At 43.2% G+C, this 24,849-nt stretch overlaps 1 protein-coding gene across 1 annotated transcript in view; it reads left to right on the top strand.

The window, feature by feature from the left end:
* IMPG1 (interphotoreceptor matrix proteoglycan 1) overlaps positions 1-24,849 on the top strand; it is a 156,017-nt gene that overhangs the window by 115,034 nt on the left and 16,134 nt on the right. Inside the window, 2 exon segments of the mRNA XM_052646034.1 lie at positions 8,828-9,372; positions 12,346-12,565. Coding sequence (XP_052501994.1) covers positions 8,828-9,372; positions 12,346-12,565 — 765 coding nt within the window.

Below are 24,849 nucleotides of genomic sequence, written 5' to 3'. Positions count from 1 at the left end.
GAGACATTATCACATTTCCTGTCTATGTACCAACATTAAACAGCATTTTGATGTATTATTATAAAAGGCAGGATTATCAGAATACAGTCCAGCCGTCTTCACTCCCCCATATCCCAAGTATTGATAATTAGGTGAGTTATTATACATTGTCAAAGTTTATAAATTTAAAACTGATTCTGCTGCTACAACTCCTGTGGCTTCTTGGACAGAATTCCACGTTTAAATGAATTTAAGGCTCAATCTCAAACCTTCTATCACAGCTTCTCCATTCCTAAGTTCTCTGTTTTGATTTATCTTTCAGTTGGCTGGAATGTATCATCAAGTAACTGCTTGGAGGAGGGCTCTGGTTATCAAAGTTCCTGAGGGTTTGGTTACTAAACGAACTATTCTTCTATTCACAGCACTTCTAGAATCAAATGTGTAGGGTATTTTCCTAAAATCAATGCTTAACTTTCCAGACATCAACTGGGTGTCCTCCAACTCATTTATGACACTAAACACCTGGAGTTGGTACAGAGCCCACAGATAAAGAGCTCAGATCCTCAAAACTGCCCCCTACCATAGATACCAAAGTGCCAAGCTGACACTTGTACTTCTGATCAACAAGTTATAAACTGAGCTTTCCCAGTTTTTATGGCTGCCATAGGAGGAACTGACTCCCAGGTCACCCAGCTCTGGCAGCCAATGGCATTCATCATTCACACGTCCCCCAGAGCCACAGAAAACGAAAGCAGTTTTAAACGAACATCAAGCCCTTCCTGTGATCATCACCCTGGATTTAGCACAGGGGAAGCAGGCAAACATGCACGGCTCCCATTTCCTCCCTGAAACAGATTTGACTACAGACTTTTCCAGCTGCTGCTGCCCAAGGTTCAGAAATTTAGGAGCTCTGTGTCAGGAACTGGAGGCGGAGACAAATATGTATTTCTCATTGTATCACAGCTACTTGCGACCTGTAACTTTCCAACGTGAAGGCCAACTTCACTTTTGGAGTCCCTTCCTCTGCCATTTTCACTGATGCCCCTCTCTACAGTTCTTAGAACTGCATTTGAATATTCAGTGGCCTCAAAATAAAAAGTGTAATTTTTTCTAAAGCCAAATCGTATTAAAGTGTTCTGACAAATATGGCATTTTGCTACCTCGCACTTCCCTTCTGTGCAGGCCCAGTTACCAAAAGTACTCCCTTTTAACTCCGCTTTTTCTTCTGGTATTTATTCTTGCCTTATTTCTAAATGATATGTATCCTTGGAGCCATCTGTTTCATATATTATTTACTAACTTCCTATTACTGCAATTAGGAATTTGAGGTTCTACAACACGCTTCCCTCTCAGCATGGTAACAACTATTATTGAATCAATATTCAGGGCTTACATTATGTATTCACAGCAGACCTATTTGCCCTAAATATGTTTACTTTCTGTTTTCCTGGAATTTAACATTTTCTTTGTTTTTGCTTCTCTTTTTTTTAACTTGCATAATGTTCTTTGGCTGATACCTAAAAAGTCAGGTTGTTTTGGATCTGTTCTGCATCCCCCATGATGAAATAAGTGGCCTTGGCTCTTTGTGCTTGCCATCTCCATTGCCGTGTAAAAACTTCAAGATCAGAATGGCTTTTGCTGTTGCCATGTGTTTTGCATAAGAATCTGGTGAAAACATAATTATTTAAAATACATTTATAAATGGTGGTAAGGTTTCTAAGAAAGTTTTACTTTGAAAGAATTGACTATAGCCTTCAGTCAGTCAGTTCAATCGCTCGGTCGTGTCCGACTCTGCGATCCCATGGAGTGCAGCACGCCAGCCCTCCCTGTCCTTCACCAACTCCCGGAGCTTACTCATACTCATGTCCATTGAGTCAGTGATGCCATCCAACCATCTCAACCTCTGTCGTCCCCCTCTCCTCCCACCTTCAATCTCTCCCAGCATCAGGGTCTTTTCAAATGAGTCAGTTGTTCACATCAGGTGGCCAAAGGATTGGAGTTTCAGCTTCAACTTCAGTCCTTCCAATGAATATTCAGAACTGATTTCCTTTAGGATGGACTGGTTGGATCTCCTTGCAGTCCAAGGGACTCTCAAGAGTCTTCTCCAACACCACAGTTCAAAAGCATCAATTCTTCGGCGCTCAGCCTTCCTCACAGTCCAACTATCACATCCGTACATGACTACTGGAAAAACCATAGCTTTGAGTAGATGGACCTTTGTTGGCAAAGTTATGTCTCTGCTTTTTAATATGCTGTCTAAGTGGCTCATAGCTTTTCTTCCAAAGAGTAAGCATCTTTTAATTTCATGGCTGCAGTCACCATCTGCAGTGATTTTGGAGCTCAAGAAAATAAAATCTGTAGCAGTTTTCACTGTTTCCCCATCTATTTGCCATGAAGTGATGGGACTGGATGCCATGATCTTAGTTTTCTGAATGTTGAGTTTTAAGCCAACTTTTTCACTCTCTTCTTACACTTTCATCAAGAGGCTCTTTAGTTTTTTTTTTCACTTTCTGCCATAAGGGTGGTGTCATCTGCATATCTGAGGTTATTCATATTTCTTCCAGCAATCTTGATTCCAGCTTATGCTTCAATCAGTCCAGCGTTTCTCATGATGTACTCTGCATATAAGTTAAATAAGCAGGGTGACAGTATACAGCCTTGATGTACTCCTTTTCCTATATAGAACCAGTCTGTTGTTCTGTGTCCAATTCTAACTGTTGCTTCCTGACATGCATACAGATTTCTCAGGACGCAGGTCAGGTGGCCGTGTGTTCCCATCTCTTTCAGAATTTTCCAGTTTGTGGTGATAATTTGGCATAGTCAATAAAGCAGAAATAGATGTTTTTCTGGGACTGTCTTATTTTTTCAATAACCCAAAAGATGTTGGCAATTTGATCTCTGATTCCTCTGCCTTTTCTAAAACCAGTTTGAACATCTGGAAGTTCACGGTTCACATGTTGTTGAAACCTGGCTTGGAGAATTCTGAGCATTACTTTACTAGCATGTGAGATGAGTGCAATTGTGCGGTAGTTTGAGCATTGTTTGTCATTGCCTTTCTTTGGGATTGGAATGAAAACGGACCTTTTCCAGTCCTGTGGCCACTGCTGAGTTTTCCAAATTTGCTGGCATATTGAGTGCAGCACTTTCACAGCATCATCTTTTAGGATTTGAAACAGCTCAACTGAAATTCTATCACCTCCACTAGCCTTGTTCGTAGTGATGCTTCCCAAGGACCCCTTGACTTCACACTCTAGGATGTCTAACTCTAGGTGAGTGAGCACACCATTGTGATTATCTGGGTCATGAAGATCTTTTTTGTACAGTTCTTCTGTGTATTCTTGCCACCTCTTCTTAATATCTTCTGCTTCTGTTAGGTCCATACCATTTCTGTCCTTTATCGAGCCCATCTTTGCATGAAATGTTCCATTGGTATCTCTAATTTTCTTGAAGAGATCTCTAGTCTTTCCCATTCTATTGTTTTCCTCTATTTCTTTGCACTGATCACCGAGGAAGGCTTTCTTATCTCTCCTTGCTATTCCTTGGAACTCTGCATTCGAATGGGTGTATCTTGCCTTTTCTCCTTTGCTTTTCACTTCTCTTCTTTTCACAGCTATTTGTAAGGCCTCTTCAGACAGCCATTTTGCTTTTTTGCATTTCTTTTTCTTGGGGATAGTCTTGATCCCTGTCTCCTATACAATCTCACAAACCTCCGTCCATGGTTCATCAGGCACTCTGTCTATCGGATCTAATCCCTCGAATCTCTTTGTCACTTCCACTATATAATTGTAAGGGATTTGATTTAGGTCATACCTGAATGATCTAGTGGTTTTGCCTACTTTCTTCAACTTAAGTCTGAATTTGGCAATAAGGAGTTCATGATCCGAGTCAGCTCCCGGTGTTGTTTTTGCTGACTGTATAGAGCTTCTCCATCTTTGACTGCAAAGAATATAATCAATCTGATTTCGGTATTGACCATCCAGTGATGTCCCTGTGTAGAGTCTTCTCTTGTGTTGCTAGAAGAGGGTGTTTGCTATGACCAGTGCGTTCTCTTGGCAAAACTCTATTAGCCTTTGCCCTGCTTCATTCTGTATTCCAAGGTCAAATTTGCCTGTTACTCCAGATGTTTCTTGACTTCCTACTTTTGCATTCCAGTCCCCTATAATGAAAAGGACATCTTTTTTGGGTGTTAGTTCTAGCAGATCTTGTAGGTCTTCATAGAACTGTTCAACTTCAGCTTCTTCAGCATTACTGGTCAGAGCATAGACTTGGATTACCATGATATTGAATGATTTGCCTTCAAAATGAACAGATATCATTCTGTCATTTTTTGAGATTGTATCCAAGTACTGCATTTCAGACCCTTTCATTGACTATGATGGCTACTCCATTTCTTCTAAGGGATTCCTGCCTGCAGTAGTACATATCATGGTCATCTGAGTTAAATTCTCCGATTTCAGTCCATTTTAGTTCGCTGATTCCTACAGTGTCAATGTTCACTCTTGCCATCTCCTGTTTGACCAGTTCCAATTTGCCTTGATTCATGGACCTGACATTCCAGGTTCCTATGCAATATTGCTCTTTACGCATCGGACTTTGATTCTATCACCAGTTACATCCACAACTGGGTGTTGTTTTTGCTTTGGCTCTGTCTCTTCATTCTTTCTGAAGTTATTTTTCCACTGATCTCCAGTAGCATATCGGGCACCTACCAACCTGGGGAATTCATCTTTCAGTGTCCTATCTTTTTGCCTTTTCATACTGCTCATAGGGTTCTCAAGGCAAGAATACTGAAACGGTTTGCCATTCCTTTCTCCAGTGGACCACATTTTGTCAGACCTCTCCACCATGACCCGTCCGTCTTGGGTGGCCTCACACAGCATTGTTCATAAATTCATTGAGTTAGACAAGGCTGTGGTCCATGTGCTCAGATTCGTTAGTTTTCTGTGACTGTGGTTTTCAGTCTGTCTGCCCTCGGATGGAGAAAGATAAGAGGCTTATGGAAGCTTCCTGATGGGAGAGACTGACTGAGGGGGAAACTAGGTCTTATTCTGATGGGTGGGGTTCAGTTCAGTTCAGTCGCTCAGTCATGTCCGACTCTTTGCGACCATAAATCGCAGCACGCCAGGCCTCCTTGTCCATCACCAACTCCTGGAGTTCACTCAAAGTTGCGTCCATCGAGTCAGTGATGCCATCCAGCCATCTCATCCACGGTCGTCCCCTTCTCCTCCTGCCCCCAATCCCTCCCAGCATCAGAGTCTTTTCCAATGAGTCAACTCTTCGCATGAGGTGGCCAAAGTATTGGAGTTTCAGCTTTAGCATCATTCCTTCCAAAGAAATCCCAGGGCTGATCTCCTTTAGGATGGACTGGTTGGATCTCCTTGCAGTCCAGGGACTCTCAAGAGTCTTCTCCAACACCACAGTTCAAAAGCATCAATTCTTCAGTGCTCAGCTTTCTTCACAGTCCAACACTTACTATCCATACATGACCACAGGGAAAAGCATAGCCTTGACTAGACGGACCTTAGTCGACAAAGTAATGTCTCTGCTTTTGAAAATACTGTCTAGGTTGGTCATAACTTTTGTTCCAAGGAGTAAGCATCTTTTAATTTCATGACTGCAGTCACCATCTGCAGTGATTTTAGTGCCCCCCAAAATAAAGTCTGACACTGTTTCCACTGTTTCCCCATCTATTTCCCATGAAGTGATGGGACCGGATGCCATGAGCTTAGTTTTCTGAATGTTGAGCTTTAAGCCAACTTTTTCACTCTCCTGGGGAGTGCTCAGTAAATCTTTAATCTAATTTTCTGTTGATGGGTGGAGCTGTGTTCCCTCCCTGCTATTTACCTGGTGCCAGACTATGGTGGAGGTAATAAAGATAATGGGGACCTCCTTCAAAAGATCCCACACATGTACTGCTACACTCACTGCCCCAAAGCCTGCAGGTGGTCACCACCAACTCATGCCTCTGCTGGAGACTCCTGGAAATTCACGGGCAAGTCTGGGTCAGTCTCTTGTGGGGTCACTGCCCCTTTCTCCTGGGTCCTGCTGCACACAGAGTTCTGTTTGTGTCCTCAAAGAGTCTGTTTCCCAGTCCTGTGTAAGTCCCAGCAGCTCCATGGTGGGGTTAATGGCGACCTCCTCTAGAGGGCTTATGCCATACCCAAGTCTGCTACACCCAGAGCCCCTGCCCCTGTGGCAGGCCACTGCTGACCTCAAACACAGTTCTGGCTCAGTCTCTGTCAGTCTCTGACTATAGCCTTACTGGTTTCAATATCAAGCTGAGAGAACATAAGTGAAGTGAAGTCGCTCAGTCGTGTCCGACTCTTTGCGACCCCATAGACTGCAGCCTGCCAGGCTCCTCTGTCCATGGGATTTTCCAGGCAATAGTACTGGAGTAGATTGCCATTTCCTTCTCCAGGGGATCTTCCCAACCCAGGGCTCGAACCTGGATCTGCCACATTGTAGACAGAGGCTTTACTGTCTGAGCCACCAGGGAAGTCCAATATAACGAGTCTTTTAAAATCACACTTAGATAGGGATACTAAATTCAGCAAAGAAAAATACAAGATAACCAACTTAGTTTAAATTTCAGATAAAGAAATGATGGTTTAGTATAAGTATATTCCAGTGGGAACCCTGTCTTTCACCTAACAATGTACATTTAAATAGCCAACTGTTCTATCAGTGAAACGAACTTGGTTGGGTTTATTGTGAATGTGAATGATTAATATGAAGAGGCTACAAAGGGAAAAAGAAATTCATTTTTGTTGGCTGATAACATAATGCTGAAGATTGTTTTAATCTGACTGAAGTCTGCATACTGGAAAAGGGGTGAGTAGTGAGACACTGACCCAGAGAAGAATGAAGACACATGTCATTGGTCTTCTTCCCTGGCCCTGGTCATCTGGAAGGGTGCTGAGGTCGCATCCCAGGAACATGAATTCAAATGTGTTTCTCCATAACACCAAGAGGTCAAATCAAACCACTGATAGTACTCAAAGTGTTCAATTCACTCATCCCAGGTCCTTCCATGGGTGGTCTAGACAGCTCGGGCTGCTACTATATAGCGAAACATCATAGACTGGGTGGCTTAAACTACAGAAGTTTATTCCTCACAGTTCTGTAGGCTAAAATGTCCAAAATCAAACTGCTGACTGATCTAGTTCCTGGAGAGGGGTCTTTTTTCCAGTTAACACACAGATGCCTTCTTGCTGCATCTGCACATGGCAGAGATGGATCATCTCTGATGTCTCTTCTTATTTATAAGGGCACTAATACCATTCATGAGGGCTCCATCCTCGTGACTTAATTACCTCTGAAAGACTGTTCCTCCAGATACTGTCACACTGGAGATGAGGACTGTAACACATAAATTTTGGAAGGAGGCAAACATTCAGTCCATAGCAATGGAGATGTGAATAAAACTACAAGTGTATGTCCAGACATATCTTAGATGTTAGGAAACTTCATTCTAATAGTAGACAAACCTAGGCATCCTCCAAGGGGGAAAGAAAGGGGGAACTTCTTTGAAATCTGCTTGCAATCCACCAGAGACAGTTTTTATTTTAAGAAACTAATAAAAGTAATATGATTCCACCTTTCAGAGCTGTTTATCACTTGGAATTTCAGTTTGGGTGATTGTACTCTAGTAAATTAGCTTACTGAGAGTCCAAAGATTATATCTGCCTCCAGACAGTGCATTCATCATGCTTAGCGTTTGAATTTGAGCACAGCTTTCCCACATATTTGCCAAAATGCCACCAACGTAATCACAGAAAGCTCCCTGTTTTGATCTACCTAATGCCTTAAATATTGTCAGTAGCTGTGGAATTTAGGTTTATTGGAATATTTTAATAACCCACCAATCTCTTTATCTGAAAGCTTCATATAACCACTCTTTTAGTTCATAAATACTTATTGATTTTAATTTTGCAACAAAAAGGGAGTGGACTTCAGTAGTTCAATATGTACTTACTCAAGAAAGTAATGCAAAGTCGTAGTATTATCAAGATATAATCATGTAGGAATGAAAATACCTTTAAATAGTATCAAATATTTACTTGCATGGCCAATGCAAAATTATTTGTGTGTAACCCACAGCTTCACACTTTCAATATTATTTTGCAAACAGGCAAATTGTTCATTTAGATTATCCAATTTTGGAAAAGCATGATTTAAATTTTGATTAGTAAAACTACCAAAATGTGACAATTGTGATCCCCAAAAAATCCAGTTGCATAAAATTCAGACTGCATGATTGGAAAGTGAACAAAATTTTCAGGCCAAAAGTGCCCAACTAATTGGCTGAGAGTTCCAGATGAGTATGTGGGATCCAAGTCTATCCCAAAGCCATCTGTGGTTTGTACCACCTGCTGACCTAGTCATTTTTTACCACCTGGTCCCTATGTGTGCTGTGTCTCACTGGGCAGTAATTCTGAAAATTCTAGGCAATTGGTGCTCTTTTAGACTCACATATCCACAAGTATTGGACCTGAATAAAATGGTTATAGACACCAAGCCTCTGTCTCCCTAAGTGTGGATATAGGGCTGCCTGCCCTTTCTGTACCAATTTGTTTTTTGAAATGTGATATTAAACATGGTAATTACTTCACTGTATATGTAAGTCAAACCATTATGCTATACATCTTAAATTTATACAGTGAGGTATATCAATTATATCTCAATAAAACTTGGAAAAAATCTAGAAATTAAAAAATAAGTAAAACCAAATATGATATTAAAATAATTAATTCAAATGCTATCTTTTCCAAATTAATTTTAACTTTGGATTTTCTTTTTTGCTTTCTATTTTTTGTGGGGCTGCTTGGACATAATGAATTGGTCTCAGGAGCTTCGCCCACAGATGGTTCTTGGGCTCCACCTGCTGTGACCTCTACCTCCCTATCAGAAACTCTACCTTTTTTCACTGCATCAAGCGTCTTTTCTCAGACTGATCAAAGTGCCACAGACATAATGTCCATTGACCAGACAGTACTAATCCCACGGCTTACTGTCCCCACTGATGATTATTCTGCCATCAGCCCATTGGTTCCGGAAATTCCACACTTGCCTACATCTTCAGAAGACCGGTTAAGTACAAGCAGCCAAGATGCAATGGAAGACTTAGATGGAATGGATCTCACTAACACTCCTACCTCCTCTGAGTTCCCAGGATTCAGTGGGTATGTTTCCAGCCCGGATTATTTCCTGGAGAACATCACTCCTGACCCAGGTTTGCACTACATCACCACCAGCACCATGACTGTTGCTGCCAGGGGCCCAGAGTTGGTGGTGTTCTTCAGTTTGCGTGTAGCCAACATGCCCTTCTCCACTGACCTGTTTAACAAGAGTTCGCTTGAATATCAAGCTCTGGAGCAGCGATTCACAGAACTGGTAAGTGGACACCGCTTACAACTCTGTGTGTCTCCTTTCCTTTTTGTTGTTACTTTATAATGTAATCACTGCTGTCTTGAGCAATGCAATTTGGAAGGGACAAGCTTCTGAGATATCTGTTGCTGATAGCATTCAACTAGAGTGCTGAGATGGATTTGGATCCAATAGACAAGAACTCTATGGTAGACACACGAGGCAGCCACTCAGCTATCTGGGAACAAACATTTCTAAGACCTTTTCATTATAGTTCCTCTAGATTTCGTTTTCCTGGGAATAATACATAACCACTCAAGAACTGAACTTGGAATTTATAAATAATATAAGCAGACTTTTCCTAAGTTCATTCTGTTTTCCAGCCATCTGACAAAAAGTTTCAAGGCTAGAAAAGTCCAGGAGAGATGAGGTCAAGTGTTCAGGTATAAGAAATCTTTTTTTTTTTTTTTTTTAGTTCCCTTCATGTTCTTGCAAAACAAACCAACAAAAAAATAAAACGACAAAATGGCTCAGCATCCCAACAACTAACAAAGAAAGTGAGACCATCAAAAAGCATATAACTCTGATTATGAAACACCCCCCCAAAATCGCATATTTATTTTGTTTCTTCACGTACTTTTGTAGAAATACATACACAATGAAAACTGCTAAACTATGAACTTCTCACAGCCATGGATAATTAAATTCAAGTACACAATGCCCATCACAAAGATTACAGAATTTCTGAAAATAAGAAAAAAATATTTGTATGCTCCATGTAAGTTAAATCACTATGCAAATTAAAACCACATTAAAACCAATTCTTCAAGTGAACTTTAAATAAGACTTTGTGCTGTACCCACTTCCCCCAAGTGAGGTGAGTTGGTGTTGGGACAATCTCAAGGAACAGAGGCCCAGGGTACCAAGTCCAGGTGTATTAACTAGGATGCCTCTAGGCTGCCATAATGAAGAGACCAAGAATATAGCAACTTAAATAGAATATGAGTTTATTTTCTTTCACTTGGTGGGTGGGACAACTCTGCTCTACAGAGTCATCCCCGGACTCACATTCCCTCCATTTATAACTCTGCCAACCCCAAGGGTGTTTCCTTACTCTCACATCCAAAGCTGGGTCACTGGTACATCTTTCTTATTTATTTATTTATTTTAATGGGAGGATATTTATTTTACTATATTGTGATGGTTTCTCCCATATATCAACATGAATCAGCCATAGGTACGCATGTGTCCCCCCATCCTGAGCCCTCCTCCCACACCCCTCCCCACACCACCCCTCCAGGCTTTTCCAGAGCACCAGCTTTGGGTGCCCGGCTTCATGCATTGAACTGGCACTGGTCATCTGTTTTTCATATGGCAATGTACATGTTTCAATGCAATTCTCTCAAATCATCCTACGTTGTCCTTCTCCCACTGAGTCTGAAAGTCTGTTCTTCATGTTGGTGTCTCCTTTGCTGTGCTGCATGTAGAATCATTGGTAACTGATACATCTCTGTTTCTACTTGTGAGAAGGGGAAAGTGAGGAACCCCGGGGCAAGCAATATCCTAAGCAAGTGATGCCAAAGTTGCCCACACCTCTTTAACTCATATCCAATTGGTGGGAATTGGTCATGTGGCCACACCTTGCTGCAAAGGAGGGTGGGAAATGTGGGCTCTAGCAAGGCAGCCTCTTAGCCATGAAGAAGAGGAGAATGGATTTGGGGAAAGGGAGCAGCTAGTTGTCTGCATATGAAGTGAGGACAGGGAATTCCCACTAGAGGCCAAAGCAATGTTAAGACACAAAGAATGAGTCCAGTCAAAGTACATGGGAGAAAATAGGAGTAATTCCACACTCTGTATAAAATTTCATTATATTTTCATAATAACCTTGAGGGGCCGGTTAACTGGAGGTGGTACCAACATGTGGGTTTGAGTCAGAGTCTGGTTGGGTGGAGATGGGAACAAAGGAAAAGCAGGTCTGGGCCAAGCCTGGGAGACTAGAGTTTGTATCTGTGTCCTCTCTGGGTCTGTGGGTGTCAGTTCATGAAGGAGAGGTCCCATTTTCAGAGCCAGGAACAAAGCAGACATCACTGAGTTTCAGACATTCCTGAAAAGTGATCTCCAGGATGGCTGTGGGGAATTCCCTGGCAGTTCAGTGGTTAAGGCTCTGTGCTTCCAGTGTTCAGATCCCTAGTCAGCAAACTAAGTTCCCACGTGTCATAGGGTGTGGCAAAAAAAAAAAAAAAAGGCTGGTTGTGGGTCTCAGGAGGCAGGTGTGGCAATGTGAAGCACAACTCCCTGAAGCATCATTTTAAGATACTTAAATTCTAGCTTGAAAAAGGTCCTTAGGGAGCCATTTTTCTTCTCCCTCACAATTCAAATAAGAGCACTGAGGTACAACTTAGTAGGTTATGTGGACTGATGAAGTCACACGTCTGGTTAGCAGCAATCTGACGACTGACACCTAGTCTCCTGAGGACCGAGTTCTTCAGTTTCCACTGCAGGGAGTTGGTGGTGACATGAAACACCCTGAACAGACCAATGAGCCCATGTTTATGCTGTTGTTTATTTCAGTAGGTCATTTCAAATTGGTCGCTTCCAAACAGATGCTCCATTTACCAGGCGTAGGTCAATCTGCTACTGTTCCGTTTGGCACATGTTATTATTTACTTGGATTTTTTTTTTTAATAACTGAACCTGGCATCCCTGCTTGGCTGACAGTGTTGACCAGGATTTCTTTTTCAATCCTCTGTTCTCACAATTCATCATGAAGAAAATCACTGCCCATCCATCTTAATACACAGAAAAGTGGAAATATGGGACATAATCACTGCAAACAGACCACTAAGTAGTGGTGTTCTGGTCTCACATTAAATCCAAACACAAATATAAAAAAGGAACTGAAATTTATGCCTCAGATAATGAAATGTGAGTATAAATGGAATTAGCAGCAGCTGAGCACTTGGAACACCATTAAGAGTAAACTGTCTTTTGTTTTCGCAGCTGGTTCCATATCTGCGATCCAATCTTACGGGTTTTAAGCAACTTGAGATACTTAACTTCAGAAATGGGAGCGTGATTGTGAATAGCAAAGTGAGGTTTGCTAAATCAGTGCCATATAACCTCACCAAGGCGGTGCGAGGTGTCTTGGAGGATTTTCGTTCCACAGCAGCCCAACAACTTGATCTGGAAATAGATAGCTACTCTCTCGACGTTGAAGCAGGTAAAAGAATCCAACCCAGAAAATCGTGGGAGTGTTTTTGGTTTTGCTTGTTTGTTTAAGCATGGAGCTCAAGTTTGAGGCCACAAAAAATCAACTTATAATGGTATTTAGCAAAATAATCTTTCGGAAGCTATGAATCAATATAATAGAAAGGTAGGGCCCTAAGACATGCAAGTTAAGGTCTTCCTTCATTAAAAAACAAAGAGCAAGCAAACCTCTTGCTTCACAATCTGGGCACTTTAGTTTCCTCACAGAACCAAACTTTTGCTATGCCTAAGAGATTTTCCTTTTTTTAATGTAAGCCACACCTAAGCTAATTTACATCCTTCCAGAAGTCAAAAGCACTTTATCAGTCAACAGCAACCACCTAAGAAACCTTCCAGTCCTGTTTAACTACGGTCATCACCTCTTCATAGCATAATTCAGGATGAAACTGAGACAACGTCCCAAGCAAAGAAAACTAATCATTAAACCAAAACTCCAACTTCGAAAATACCCACTTCACCATCACCCAATAGGAGAATCCTGTCCCTTTCTATATGTATACCCTAGATCAGCTTCCAGGTGTGCAGGTTACAACAAAGTAGAGTTAGAGGTGAAAAAAAAAAAAAAAATTAAAGATACAGGGACTTAGCCTGAAGCTACATAATAGAAAGCAAACATTTGTTCTGATAATAAAGCATAGTGTATTGTATCAGTGTAAGAAGCTATGCCCAAAGTGGGAACTGTTTCCACCATTAGCTTCAAAATTCTGTTTTCTAACCAACTGAAGGAAATTTTTTTAATTCCCCGGAGTGCAAGCGGGCAAGGCTCCAAATCTACTGGCAAAGCGACCTTCGAGTCAGGTTCAAAACAAAGCTTCCTAATTGGCCACGAATTAGTGAAGTGGGTCTCTAACATCCTCCCAGGATTTCCCCAGACTGAAAGCAGAGAGATAGGCCTTGGGCAAAATGCAAACAAAAAGCCTCTGTTGGGAGATACTTATCTTTGACCGAGCAGAACTTTGAGCAACTTTAAGAAAATTGGCTCCTACCTTAATAAATAGGATTATTAAAAAGACAGAAAGCCCTGAAGGTGCTGAGCCCCGAAGCACTTACCTTTGAATACAAGCAGCTAAGCAAACCCTCTGGACCCCCTAGGAAATCAAAGACCTCCTAAATGCTAGTAAGATACCTCCTCTTCCCCTGAAAACTTCCAGGGGGTCCCTGCCAGTTGAAATCAGAAGACCAATTTTTTCCAGTCAATTGAAAACAGAAACATATATAGGGAGAAGTTAGCATAAGAGAGGCAAGGGCCCAGTCCTCTCCCTTTCTTCCCTGCGGAGCTGACAGACAGCAGAGAGACCCTTCCAACAACAGGAGATCAAGCGAGGAGCCCAGTTGAGGCAGGGGAACCGGGCGCCTCTTAGAAACAGGGCAGGAGGCTGGTAATGCATTTGCCAGTGATGCACAGGAGACCCTGGTGATGCTGGGAGGAAGCACTGCAGAAAGCCATGCCTTTGTAAGACCATGGTCCTGAATCTGTATGCTGAAGACGCTGGAAACGCAGTCTTTGTGCATGTGTGCCAAATGTGAAGCAGAAAAGAATAATGTCACTGTAAAGGGGGCCAGCAGTCACATGCCTCTCAAAACTGTGTCCCAACCCAGAGTTGGGGGAGGGATCTGGTGAGGAGTTTTATAGCAATCATCCAAGGGCAGGGTTGCTGATAAGGACTGGGTTCTACCAGGCCTACATTCCTTTATTCTGGCTTCAAGAGGTCCCCTGATAAGCTTCTGGGGTGTCTTTCATCTGTCCTCAGGTGCTGTCTGGATGAGCTTATAGAGGTTATCATACTCTGATCTTCTCCGGAAGGAAGAATGCTGACATCTTCCATTTGTTTGGGGTTTTAGTTTCTAAAAGAGCTCAAAAATACTGTTCTGTGTATCCCTTGAGGCGGAACCAGGATCTTGCCCCGAGGCTGCACTGTTGCTTCCTGACTGCTCCTCCCTTGTCTGAGCACCCTCTGCCTCCCCTGATTAGGACTATTTAAACCTGCCCTTTGAAACTCAGGGAAGGTCATGCTGGCTGGAGTCTGTTCCTTACAAACGAGAAACAGAGGACACAGAAATGCTTCCATACCCAGGAGCTCCACAGTGTCCTGCTTGGTTTCACTAACAGCAACACTCCATCTCCACAACAGGAACAATGGAGATAGTGACAGTTGTGAGGACCAATCAAAATTATATTTACAATACTTGGCGTCACTGTTGACACACTGTGTTTGACTAACAAATGTTAGTGGTTAATGTGATAGCCCCGTCATTAGTAAATGGGCTCATACTTTGTGATATGAACAGGGTACCAGTGGGAACAATGACAAGCACCATGACAAGGTATTTGCGTGGAGGGTCAACTGAAATTATTTCACCAATTTCTCATGACCAGTTCTGCTGTGCAGCCTTTCCTCTAAGAAGCCAAGAGCAAGAGAAATGAGACAGTGCTAACATGGACTTTAGTCCCTGCATGCTTGCTAAGTCACTTTAGTCATGTCTGATTCTTCTGCAGCCCTATGGTTGCATGGAATTCTCCAGGCAAGAATACTGGAGTAGGTTGTCATGCCCTCCTCCAGGGGATCTTCCTGACCCAGGCACTGAACCTGCATCTCTTATGTCTTCTCACTGGCAGGCAGGTGAGACTTCTTTACTGCTAGTGCCACCTGGTCCTTCCTGAAGCCAAAATTTACACTGATTACTTTAATGGTAGAACAGTAGGGGAAGCTAGAAAGCATTGGGCAGCCTGGAACATTACCTTACTCTTTGTCTGGCTAGACAGTTGGAAAATTCAGAAGCTCTGAATTTTTGATACATTGGAGACTCATAGAATAATTGAATGAATGGACAGATGGATAGATGGACAAGGTCTGCCAAGAATGACTATTGTGAGCCAGCCAGGACATAAGTACTCCCTAAACCAGCGAGCTGGAAGACAGCAGATTTAGAAAGCCAAAAATTATTTTATAAAAGTTTAAAATAAATAACAAAGAACTTTATGAACTACATAAATCAAAAGTGGATAAATCCGGTATTCAGAAGGGATCCTATTTATACTGAGAAGCCGCTGTGCCATCTACCCCCAGAAATGCTCCTTCCATTCGACAGGGAGCTGGACAAGGTGGGAGCAGGTGGGGCTTCCTCCTACCTCGCTGGTTTAGTCATTTCACAGAAAGCAAAGTGAAGAGTCACCCAAGTGACCAGCAACTGGCTGAGACTGATTAAACCGTGACCATCTTCTACACACGTGTAACCCAAAACAACCACCGTTCATTTACCACAGTTATGAACTGTAAATATGTGAAAGTCCCTGCCCAAAGGAACATGCCCAGTGGCCAAGGATGGTCACCTTACAACAATGCTGGGGTCAAAGCTATTCCTTTTTCCTTCAAAGACTTTCTAATGAGCACTTTCCGATATGCTTTATTTTATGGTTCATTCACTCAGTCGTGTCCGACTCTTTGTGACCCCATGAACTGCAGCAGGCCAGGCCTCCCTGTCCTTCACCATCTCCCAGAGTCTGTTCAAACTCATGTCTATTGAGTCGATGATGCCGTCCAACCATCTCATCCTCTGTCGTCCAGATCTCCTCCCTCCTTCAATCTTTTCCAGCATCAGGGTCTTTTCAAATGAGTTAGTCCTTCCAATCAGGTGGCCAAAGAATTGTAGTTTCAGCTTTAGCATCAGTCCTTCCAATGAATATTCAGGACTGATCTCCTTTAGGATGGACTGGTTGGATCTCCTTGCAGTCCAAGGGACTCTCAAGAGTCTTCTCCAACACTACAAGACAGACAGGTCATGGTGGAGAGGTCTGACAGAATGCGGTCCACTGGAGAACGGAATGGCAAACCACTTCAGTATTCTTGCCTTGAGAACCCCATGAACAGTATGAAAATGCTTCTGCAGAGTTCATTAATTCCATACTTCTACGAATTTATTCATTTTATAAAACTTCTTGAACTTGAAATGTAAAATGTTGTTCTTAAAACAAAAAGAACACCCGTATACTCATTGTACAGTAAAGTGTTTATAGCGTTAGTTCTCCTATACAATTTTAGTTTGGAGAAATATGCACAAAATTAGTATTTTGATTATAGAAGAAATGGGCTTTCCCTTATTAAGGGAAAATATGCACATGGTTTTCAATAGTTTTCTTCCTCTTTTTTTTTTTTAAATCTAGAAGATGACAGCTATTTTGCTCCCAGTTTTTCAGCGTGACTAGCTAATCCAGACTTTCTGCTTGTGGTGGTGTATTTGAGTGTAAGCTGTCATGGTGACTGACAGGCAAGCTGATTAAAATGTCTTCCTCGTAGAGTAAACCAGTGCAACCACCTGATTGTGCTGCCTCTCAGCTCCCTGGACCCCTAGTGAAGATAATTACTTCAGCTTCCTAGACAACAAGGATTCAGATTCTAATTTATACAGCCTCTGGCTCTGTAGCCGGTGTGGTCTCTTCTGGTGTATAAGGCTTGGCTGATTCTCAGCAGTGCCCATTCCCCAGCACATAGTAAGGGAGATCACAGATCAGGACACTGCTAATCAAAAATTCAGCATTCAAAAAACTAATATCATGGCATCCAGTCCCATCACTGCATGGCAAATAGATGGGGAAACAGTGGAAACAGTGGCTGACTTTATTTTTCTGGGCTCCAAAATCACTGCAGATGGTGATTGCAGCCATGAAATTAAAACATGCTTACTCCTTGGAAGGAAAGTTATGATCAGCCTAGACAGCATATTAAAAAGCAGAGACATTACTTTGCCAACAAAGGTCCATCTAGTCAAAGCTATGATTTTTCCAGTAGTCAAGTATAGATGTCAGAGTTGGACCATAAAGAAAGCTGAGTGTCAAAGAATTGATGCTTATGAACTGTGGTGTTGGAGAAGATGCTTGAGAGTCCCTTGGACTGAAAGGAGATCCAAGCAGTCCATCCTAAAGGAAATCATTCCTGAATATTCATTGGAAGAACTGATGTTGAAGCTGAAACTCCAATCTTTTGACCACCTGATTGGAAGAACTGACTCCTTAGAAAAGACCCTAATGCTGGGAAAGATTGAAGGCAGGAGAAGGGGACGACAGAGGGCGAGATGGTTGGATGGCATCACCGACTCAATGGACATGAGTTTGACTAAGGTCCGGAAGTTGGTGATGAACAGGGAAGCCTGGCGTGCTGCAGTCCATGGGGTTGCAGAGTCAGACATGACGGATCGACTGAACTGAACTGACTGAATCTGCCCTTTGGAGCTCAGGCAGTCATGGAGACTAGACTCTGTTTCAATAGAAAAGAAACAGGGAACACAGAGAGGCTTCCATGTCCAGGAACCCCACAGTGTCCAGCTCAGTTTCAGGGTGGGGCTAGTCTAGAAAGGGCAAGAGGAAAGTAAAGAGATTCCTAGGAGTGGCAGGGTACTTCTCCCACTGTGAAAGGAGCTTTGGATACAAAGTAAAGATAGATGCTCAGCATAGAAGGAAGGGAAGGCAAGAATGAGGCAGTGTTATCCCAGACACAAGGTTTCCCTCTTGGTGGGTGTCTAGCTAAATAACACAACCAAGCGGACAAGGCAATGGCACCCCACTCCAGTACTCTTGCCTGGAAAATCTCAAGGACAGAGGAGCCTGGTGGGCTGCAGTCCATGGGGTCGCGAAGAGTCGGGCACAACTGAGCGACTTCACTTTCACTTTTCACTTTCATGAATTGGAAAAGGAAATGGCAACCCACTCCAGTATTTTTGGCCTGGAGAATCCCAGGGATGGAGAGCCTGATGGGCTGCCGTCTATGGGGTCGCACAGAGTCGGACACGACTGAAGCGACTGAGCAGCAGCAGCAGCAGCCAAAGAATAGAAGTAAGGACGCGTTACGTGCAGCAGTAAGGAGAACCCCATGGATCCTTCCCAAAGCAGTGTCTCCCCAACCGCAAAGCGGGGGAAGTTTTAAGCCGAAGGTACATGCATATTCATGAGGGGCTTGAGAAGAGGAGAATTAAGGACAAAATTAGGACAAAGGTTAACGGAGTCAGAACTTTAGTTGATGGAAGTCAGCAGGGTCAGAAAAGGTCAACATCATCTTCCCTCAGGTTCCGGGTGACCTGGAGGCTGAAGCTTCAGGCTAATCTTTCCCACTGAAACAGAACTGGGAGTCCTTACAACTGATCTGTTGTCTTTGCTACAGGTTTGTAACTTTAAAACTGATACGTTATCTTTGTTATTTCTCCTGCTGTTTGTTTCTGCATTCTTTTGTTCCCTTAAGGTTAATTACTGAAAACTGTTCAAGGGCAAACACTGTAGCCAGGCTTAGATCACAAAATAGCTTAGGCCAAGGTGGCTTCTCTTATGTCAATAAAGCCATGCCTGGTTCTATCTCCCGGGAACCCCATCCTATCTGCTTACAGCAGCTCAAAGCCAGGTTGTTAACAGCGCCTGTTCAATCTATTTGCATCTTCTCTGGGGCCCATTTTTCTGTTCTTTCTCCCCCAGCTCCCCTCATGATTTATGGATTTTTAAACTTTAAAAAAACATTGTGAAAGTCTTCAAACTAAATGCTTAAAGCATTCCCAAGATGATAAAGTAAAAACACATAGAGTTTATCATTCATAAAATGCTGAAAATTTAGAAAATACTTGTTAAAAATCTATAAATAGTTACAAAGGACACATAAAGTAACTCATTTTTAAAAGATGAAGGGCAAAATTAATAAAATGCCTTAAAGATATAAAAATATTTCAAAAGACATTTTTGGGGAAGCCAATTTTATGGAAATGGATATTAGGTGAATTGACCTCTAACCTATGAAGTAGGCGTCTGGAGGCCTGAGTGGGGACAATACTGAAAGGATGCATTTGGGTGAGTGAAGAATAGGTGAAGTTCCTTTAAGCTGACAGTTCATAGGTCGTTAGAATCCTCTGCAAAAGCAATCTAGTGGAGGAGCAGGAGCAGAGGCCACATTTCTGTGAGATAGCAACGATATGGGAAATGAGGAAGTCAACACGCCCTGTCCACCTCCCATCTTACAAACTGGAGCAAGGCTCTAACCCTTCCACAGATACTGGAAGGTAAGGGGTGCTATCTTCCTTGATGATTACAGGTCAAAGGGATGGCTCCCAGGTCCTGCAGAAAGTAAGGAGTCCAAATTCTGGCAGGAAGCTTTAAAGAGATTTCCATCTTAAACAGATAGAGGAAGACGTTACAAGTTTTCTAAAGTCTTACTCTGGATGCCAAAACTTTGGCCTCTGTGCACTGGTGCCAAATCAAACCTGAGAGACAAGAGTTTCGTGTGAAGCAGAAAAGGATTGCTTTATTGCTTTGCCAGGCAAAGGGGGACACAGTGGATTCATGCCCCTCAAGACTGTGTGTAGCAACCTGGTGGGATTTGGTAAGGAGTTTTATAGCAGTGGTTCAAGTATGAGGTTGCTGATAAGCCTAGGCTGTGTGCAGGGCACGCACTCCTTTAATCTGGTCTCAGGAGGTCTCTTGAAGGCTGGTCTCAGGTGGCCTTCCCTGAAATGAAGAAGCTAATTCTTCTATTTATTGGGGGTTTTAGTTCTATTCTTGTTGTTCAGTCACCCAGTCATGACCGACTCTGCGACCCCATGGACTGCAGCACGCCAGGCTTCCCTGTCCATCACCAACTGCCAGAGCGTGCTCAAACTCATGTCCATTGAGTTCTATAAAGACCTCAAAAGATAGTGTTCTGTATATCCCTTGAGCGGAACCAGGACCCTGCCTGAAGGCTACGCTATTGATTCTTGGCTGCTCCTCCCAAGACTGTATCCCTTCCCTTCTGTGATTAGCAACTGTTCGAATCTGCCCTTGGGAACTCAGGGAAGGTCATGGAGGCTGGAGTCTGTTCCATACAAGAAATGGGGGACACAGAAAAGTTTCTGTGGCCAGGAGCCCCACAGGGTCCTTCTCGGTTTCACAGTAAGGAAAGAGAGGTCAAGAAAAGAAGCCTGGGTAAAGATGAGTTGAGCTTAACAGTCCCAGACGGCTTAACAGTCAGAGGATGTAGCATTTCTTTTCTTTGCCCCAATTGTAATATATTTATAGGCAGTGCCCAGACAGACCAATTATTTAGGTGTATTTGCAAAATTTGAAACAAAACCCAATCCAGTCTTTTTCTTTTCTTTTGGCCTAATGTCAGGGTGGAAAGTGGATTGGGGTAGCAGTGCTGGGAGGGGGGAATATTCTTCCTTTACTACTTGGGGACTAAAGAGCAGGAAGAGAGAATTTGAAAATCCTCCGGAGATTTCCAGGTGAGTCTCATTCCACATTCAGATCAGCACCAGGATGTGGGGCTGCGTCCTCTAAAGAAGGGTCAGCAGCGGTTAGGGCAGAGAGCATCTCAGAGGCGCAGACAGGTAGGAGAAGCCACGCGCTGTTGGTACAGCATGCGGTTTGCCTTTCACCTTTTGAAACTCCCTGAATAAATGAATCTGTGATATAAAAAGTCTAAACCAATGTTAGAACCATCTGATTTATCAACTGAGAAGCTGAATAAATCACAGCTTGCTCAGTATTCTGCTGGCATCCCCGGCCACTAGGGTCGTCTTTCATTTAAGCTGCTATGAAAATTCTTCAGAAGCATGTAGGGCTTTTACGCCAGTTAGCTGTGCAGGTTGAAGATTTCAAAAATGCAAAACTCCTTGTAACTTATTCCAACTTCTTCTCTTCTTGAATTCCTAAAAATCTTCCTCAGAAACAGGCAGACCTCAAGGCTCGTAAGTGGTAAACATTGAAATTAATTACAGTCTGGCATCCAAGATGCTTCCAGCCAGAATGTGGGTCAATGCTCATTTTCTCTGGAAAGTGCATAATTTGTAAGACTCGCACTTAGTCACCAGCTCTGCGAAGGTGGTAGTTGTCACTCATCACAATGACAATAAAAATGGTAATCGCTGTTAATTAACACAAATTTTTTATCTTAATAAATAACTACACAAAGTTATTTCCCCCCCCCCCCCCACCCCCGTTCCATAGTTGAAGAAACTGTGTTTCCTAAAAGTGTAAGTAACTTACGTTTTACTGTTAAACAGTCACCAAGGGCTGGAACTGAATTCAAAGGCAGTTTTATGTGCTTCCCTCAACTCTACCTACTGCCTTTTTGTGAAAAGGAATCTTATTAACCCTCCTCCTACTGGAGAAGGAAATGGCAACCCACTCCAGCACTCTTGCCTGGGAAATCCCATGGACGGAGGAGCCTGGCGGGCTACAGTCCATGGGGTTGCAAAGAGTCGGCTTATGCCTTAGCAGCTAAACAACAGCAACTGGGTTTAATCACTTGGTTTAAGCAACCAAGTGTTTAATCCACTTAGAAAAGGTGACAACACACTTCAGGCTAATGAAACCTAAATGAACTATTAGGTTCTACATCTCACCAAGCGAAATTTCCTACAATATTTTACCATATTCTAGGATAAAAAAAAAAAAATTCTCAGAAACGAAAGTCCTAAGCTTCCCTTTCCATGTTCTGCTGTCCCTGCTAGGAGTGCACTCCCAGCTGGGGCAGCCTCAGGGCTCTCCTCCAGGAGGCTCTCCCCAGCCTCCCCCATCTCCGTCTCTGGCTGTGTCTCCTGCTGCCCTGTGTTTCCTGTGCTGCCATCGTAGGGGATTTTCTGCTAACGCCTGCTTCCACTAGGGAACCACAGTGCCAGCTGGACGGCCAGACAGCTTTTGCCCGCTCCGGAGTTTCAACCTGTGCCCTCAGCCCACCCCAACCACCCCATGGAGCTTCCTTAAGAAGCTGCTAGGGTCCTTCATCCAACCCTTAACGCAAACCCTCCAGGCGAGCCTGGGCTTCTGCCCAGCTGCAGGGCCACCTCCCATGCTGCTGTCGGGGTCCCCATCTGTCCTGGGACACTCAGGCCCTAAGATCAGTGCACCCAGAATCCCTCGGTTTGGTAAATATAAAAAATGACTGAGAGAGGAGATCATTCTTCAGCCTTTTGTCCAGGATAAGCTACGTGTGTTTGCCTTGGAAGTGTTCCTGAAAGCCTACTATAAACAGGCTGCAGTAGTTGTTCTTGAGAATAGTAGAACATTGAACTGAAACCCAAGCTTCTTATCACATGCCCCTTCAAGCCAGAAAAAAGTCCCATGGATAACTGACTCGATTCCACAAACTTGGAGTGTATGCTCCAACAGCCATGAGCATGGTCCTATGTATCATCAAATAATTATTCCTAATCCTACCCTTCAGCAATAAGTCATAAGCAAAACATTTCTTGCCAATAATAAAATAATAGTAAAATGATAAATATGAACTTAAATGTAGTTGTTGTTTTTTTTTAAGTTCTTTTAGTCACTGACCTGCACAGTAATTCTGGAGCCTGGCTACATCTCCTGCTAGCTTTGTTCCAGTAGGACACCTCAAATGGGAGATTTATTATATTTAATCTGGAGGAATATTAGTGATCACTTTCTTTAAATACCTCTTTTTATAGAGGGAAGAAATGGGTCTCAAAGATGCTAACCCACATTCCAAGGCCACAAACAATTGCTAGCAGCCAGTTCTTCTCGCCCAGGGTGCTTGGGCGTTGACAGCAAGGATGAGCAGGTTAACTCCACAGCAAGTGAAGCCAAGCCCACAGAAGTCCTCAGAATTTAGGAAAACAAGCCAGATGGACATGTGTGGAAGGTGAGGCATCTGCATTATATCTCAGATGAAACCCCAGAAGGGCACCATAGTTATTCAAATGACTAAGCACTCAGCACCAAGCACTGAATCGATACTCATGACTTAAGAACGAGCAGTCAGAAGGTCAGGCTGTCTAAGGATTCCCTGGGCTCTAGACCCTTTGCTTCATGCATATTAATTTCAAACATTAATATTAATTAATATTTAAAATTATATATCCTATCTGCAGTGGTATAGCGACAAATATAATCCAGGCTGCATTGTATTAAATTTTTTTTTCTGATTTCAAAGAATTTAAAACATGTTCTTAAGTTCCTAAAAGTATGGCGGTCAAAACTGTGTATCCAGTCCCCCTGCAGATTATATGGATTGGGATGTGTGAGTGTGTCATTCTCTGATGCCCCAAGCAAACGAATGACACCCCCTCCTCCCCACCAACAAAACCAGGACTGCAAAGCCTCCATGGTTGGGGAAAGATGGGGCCCCTGCTTTCCACTCCTTTCAGACTTGGTCTCAGCCTCCTGGGAACTCCAGAGCCCCGGCTCTGCCTTTCTGAAATGGGAAAAGATGAGCTAGCAGTTTGCAATATACCCTCCAGCCGGCCAGGCCAGAGCTGCCGTGGTGGTCAGAGTCCTAATGGCTCTATGACCGGTCCTCTGGAGCTGCTCCTCCCACCGCCCGATTCCTGACAGACCTCACCTCCCTGCACCTCCCGGCGCGCTCAGCACCGCAGTTTTTCAGCTCAGTTCAGTCTCTCAGTCATGTCCGACTCTGCGACCCCATGGACTGCAGCACGCCAGGCCTCCCTGTCCATCACCAACTCCCAGAGCTTACTCAAACTCATGTCCATTGAGTCAGTGATGCCATCCAGCCATCTCATCCTCTGTCGTCCAGATCTCCTCCCTCCTTCAATCTTTCCCAGCATCAGGGTCTTTTCCAAGGAGTCAGTTCACATCATGTGGCCAAAGGATTGGAGTTTCAGCTTCAGCATCAGTCCTTCCAATGAACACCCAGGACTGATCTCCATTAGGATAGACTGGTTGGATCTCCTTGCAGTCCAAGGGACTCTCAAGAGTCTTCTCCAACACCACAGTTCAAAAGCATCAATTCTTCACTGCTCAGCTTTCTTTGTGGTCCAACTCTCACATCCATACATGACCACTGGAAAAACCATAGCTTTGAGTAGCCAGACCTTTGTTGGCAAAGTAATATCTCTGCTTTTGAATATGCTGTCTAGGTTGGTCATAGCTTTTCTTCGAAGGAGCCAGCATCTTTTAATTTCATGGCTTCAGTCACCATCTTCAGTGATTTTGGAGCCCAGGAAAATAAAGTTTGTCACTGTTTCCAGTGTTTCCCCATCTATTTGCCATGAAGTGATGGGACCGGATGCCATGATCTTAGTTTTCTGAATGTTGAGCTTTAAGCCAGCTTTTTCACCCTTCTCTTTCACTTTCATCAAGAGTCTCAGTTCTTCTCCGCAGTTTTTAAGGAGACAGAAATCAGTTCGGACTCCTATTAACGGTTTAATTTCATTCCGAGTCTGTTTCTACCTCTTTTGTTATTGAGCGCCACCTAGCGATCACTAGATTTCATCGCAAAAAAAAAAAAGTCCACAGTAAAGGCC

Source organism: Budorcas taxicolor, chromosome 9, assembly GCF_023091745.1.
Source record: "Budorcas taxicolor isolate Tak-1 chromosome 9, Takin1.1, whole genome shotgun sequence".
Lineage (NCBI taxonomy): Eukaryota > Metazoa > Chordata > Mammalia > Artiodactyla > Bovidae > Budorcas > Budorcas taxicolor.
Note: the sequence above shows the minus strand (reverse complement) of the source record. Positions and strands in the feature narration are given on the sequence as shown.